Here is a 2694-nt window from a genome sequence, read left to right as displayed (position 1 = left end):
GCCACTCTCAGCGCAAAGTTGTGTCCCCGTCCCCAACAGCCCACGCCGGGCTCAGACTGGGGTGAGAGCCCCTTGGTCCCTGCACCCCCACGGGGCTCAGCCAAGGCGGAAGGGGACACCCTGGTCCCCGAAAGCAACACCCGCAGGGTCTCCCCTGCCCACCACAAGCACCCTCTCCCCGTACAAGGCAGCGAGGGGGATGCTGGAGCTGTGGGCAGCCTGCGGCTCGCCCGGCTACCAGGAGAGCCGGCTGGGCCAGTGCTAGAGATGGACTACCTGCTGCTGGCCCTGGATCCGCATGTACTCCATCCGCTGCTTTATGTGCTTGCTCTTGTCGGGGCTGCCCTGTGGGCTCTGCTTCAGCCGGGACGCCGGGTTCACCACCTTCATGGCCGGGATGGACACGCCACCGCTCTGCCGGGACAGAGAATTTGGGGAAAGGGGGTTAAATCCGGCAAGTGAAAGCCCACACCGGCACCGGTGGCCGCTGGGCACTGCCAGTGCTGGGCGTCGGGTGCCTGGAGCCGTGCCGAGCCCGGACAGCCCACGGTGACAAACGGGCCAAAGGAGCCCGCGTCGGGCAGCGCCTCGGCGAGCTCCGAAACCGGCCAGGACTTACCGACAGCGCAAAGAGAGAGTTAAGGGCAGACACGGCAAACACCGGGAGACCGAGGGCAGGAGGAGAGCATCCCCGCCGGGACAGGGGCGCACGGCCAAGAGAAAAGAAAAGAGGCGCCGGCAGGCAGAAGCAGATTCCAGGTGGAAACGGCGGCAGCGGGAATACAGCGGGTTTTATTAACTAGCTGCGCACAGGTTGGAGATACGGAGACTTGCAAGAGCAGCAGCGAGGGAAGCGGCACCCGGACGCACGTGCCCTGGCACTGCAGGTCCCTCCGGCGGTGCCCGGATGATGCCACCTGCCGCAGGCTCGCTGTGCGTCCCCCCCACTGCACCCCAGATCCTCCTCCTGCCATTCACTGCTGCCTCCTGCCCACCCCGGGCCTGGGCCAGCTGCTGCAGGCAGCAAACCCGGCAGCACTACGCTGCCCCAGCGCTGCCTCCGGCAGGAGAGGGCCGGTGGGTTACGGCAGCGGGGCCGCGTTAAGCAGTTAGCGCAGGCAGAGCTCTCTGTCCTGCCTGTCCTGCTCCCTGAGCCTCAGTGGCCCCGTGGATGGGGCCGGCGGGGACTCCTGTACCCCACAGCACAAGGAAATCCAGCTCCTGCCTGCACCGCACCTGCCCCAGTGCCCCAGTATCCCCGGCACACGCATCTCCCCTTGCACCCGACTCGCAGCATCCCCGAAAGGTGACACAAAACCTGCCCTCTCCCGCTCTGCTAAGCCTGGCCCAGCCACGCAGCCTCTCCCGCTGAACCCGGCGCCGAGCTTTGCTTTGTGAGCGCCCCGGCACGTGCCAGCCACGGCCATAAATCCATCCCGCAGCTCCACTGCTCGTTTGCCAGGCTCCAGCCGTGCCGCGGGAGCTGACAACAGGAGAAACGGCAGCTACACCCACTTGACAGCCCATTCACCCAGCGAGAGCACCGCAACGGGGCCGCAGCGCCGCTGAGAACCGGGCCAGGGATAATTGCTGCAAATGAAAAAGGAGATTTATTCCCCAGCGCTGACTGTTAATAAAGGAGCAGGCTGATGGCGGAGCGGCTGAGGGCGTTTTCCCCCCTGCTTTTCCCAGATATTCAGCCAGCTGAGCGGCTGCTGTGGATTCCAGCAGAAACCAAATTGGATGGCTTCGGGGAGCCCGCGCTGTGATTTAATTAGGAGAAACAGCTGCCACGCTGGAACTGCAGTTCGTTAGAAAAGCGCTTATGCAAAAGAAGGGACGCTGCTCCGTCAGCCAGCGCACCCAGCCCTCGCCGGCTCCGTGGGGTGCTCAGCACCAGCCCCCTCCTCATCACCAGCAGCGTGCTCAGCCCTAAAACCTCCCAGGGCAGAAGATACCAGAGAGCTGGGGTCCAATTCGGTGCCCAGCCAGGGACGGGCACCAGTGAGGGACAGACGGCAGCACGGCCTGGCACTGTCTGCCTTCACGCTGCCGGCTCGGCTGCCTGCAGTCTCGCTCCTGCTTGCCTGCACTTCCCAAACCCCGTTCAAGTGACAGGGAGGAAAGGAGATTTGTTTTCCACCTTGGCTCTGCCTGGAGGTAGAGTCACAGAGAGGGAGCAGGTAGAGGTGGAGGAAGAGAGACATCAGAGTGAGTCCGGGGCCGAGCACAGCAAGAGGGAGAACAGAAAATAAACCTGCGGAGTGTCGAGGGGGAGCTGCGGCTTGGGTAGCAGAGGCGGCTTGGGCTTGCTTGGAGATGGACTCTCATCATCTTTGGCTCGACTGAGGTCCAGGACAGTCCCATCGTCACAGCTACCGTGTTTGAGATCCCCCAGACCTTCCTTGCTCTCCTCGCTGGTACCCTTGGGTCCCGCTTGTCCTAGCAGCTCTCTAGGGAATACAAATTCAGCCGAGGGATGGCTGCTGATCTCACTGATGGTTAGTTCCAGCTCACGGATAGTTTCTTCCAGGCTATCCAGTCTTTGGTACGTGCCTTCATAAATCTCCTTGCTGCGCGGAGTCATGGAGTGGCGAGGGGACAACTGCCCTTTGCAGACCCCCTCCGCTGCCTTCCCCCCCGCGCCGGCATCCTCCGCGCCGCCTTCCCCCCCGGCAGCCGGAGCCCCCCCGC

The 2694-nt window shown here is 63.7% G+C and overlaps 1 protein-coding gene across 2 annotated transcripts in view; it reads right to left on the bottom strand.

Annotated features, from left to right (window-relative positions):
• Positions 1-6: 6 nt before the first annotated feature.
• Positions 7-2694, bottom strand: part of LOC113490761 (translation initiation factor IF-2-like) — a 4282-nt gene continuing 1594 nt past the window's right edge. The window contains exons 2-3 of one of the 2 annotated variants that reach the window (XM_026867330.1): positions 2258-2694; positions 7-417 (exon numbers count right to left, since the gene is read on the bottom strand). In XM_026867330.1, the coding sequence (XP_026723131.1) occupies positions 262-417; positions 2258-2694 (593 nt within the window). In that variant the 3' untranslated portion in view covers positions 7-261. The remainder of the gene's footprint in view (positions 418-2257) is intronic. The other variant, XM_026867331.1, reaches the window with a different exon arrangement.

The sequence above is a fragment of the Athene cunicularia genome, unplaced genomic scaffold, assembly GCF_003259725.1.
Source record: "Athene cunicularia isolate RWA unplaced genomic scaffold, athCun1 SCF_281, whole genome shotgun sequence".
Taxonomy (NCBI): Eukaryota; Metazoa; Chordata; class Aves; order Strigiformes; family Strigidae; genus Athene; species Athene cunicularia.
This window is presented reverse-complemented; position numbering and strand designations above follow the sequence as displayed.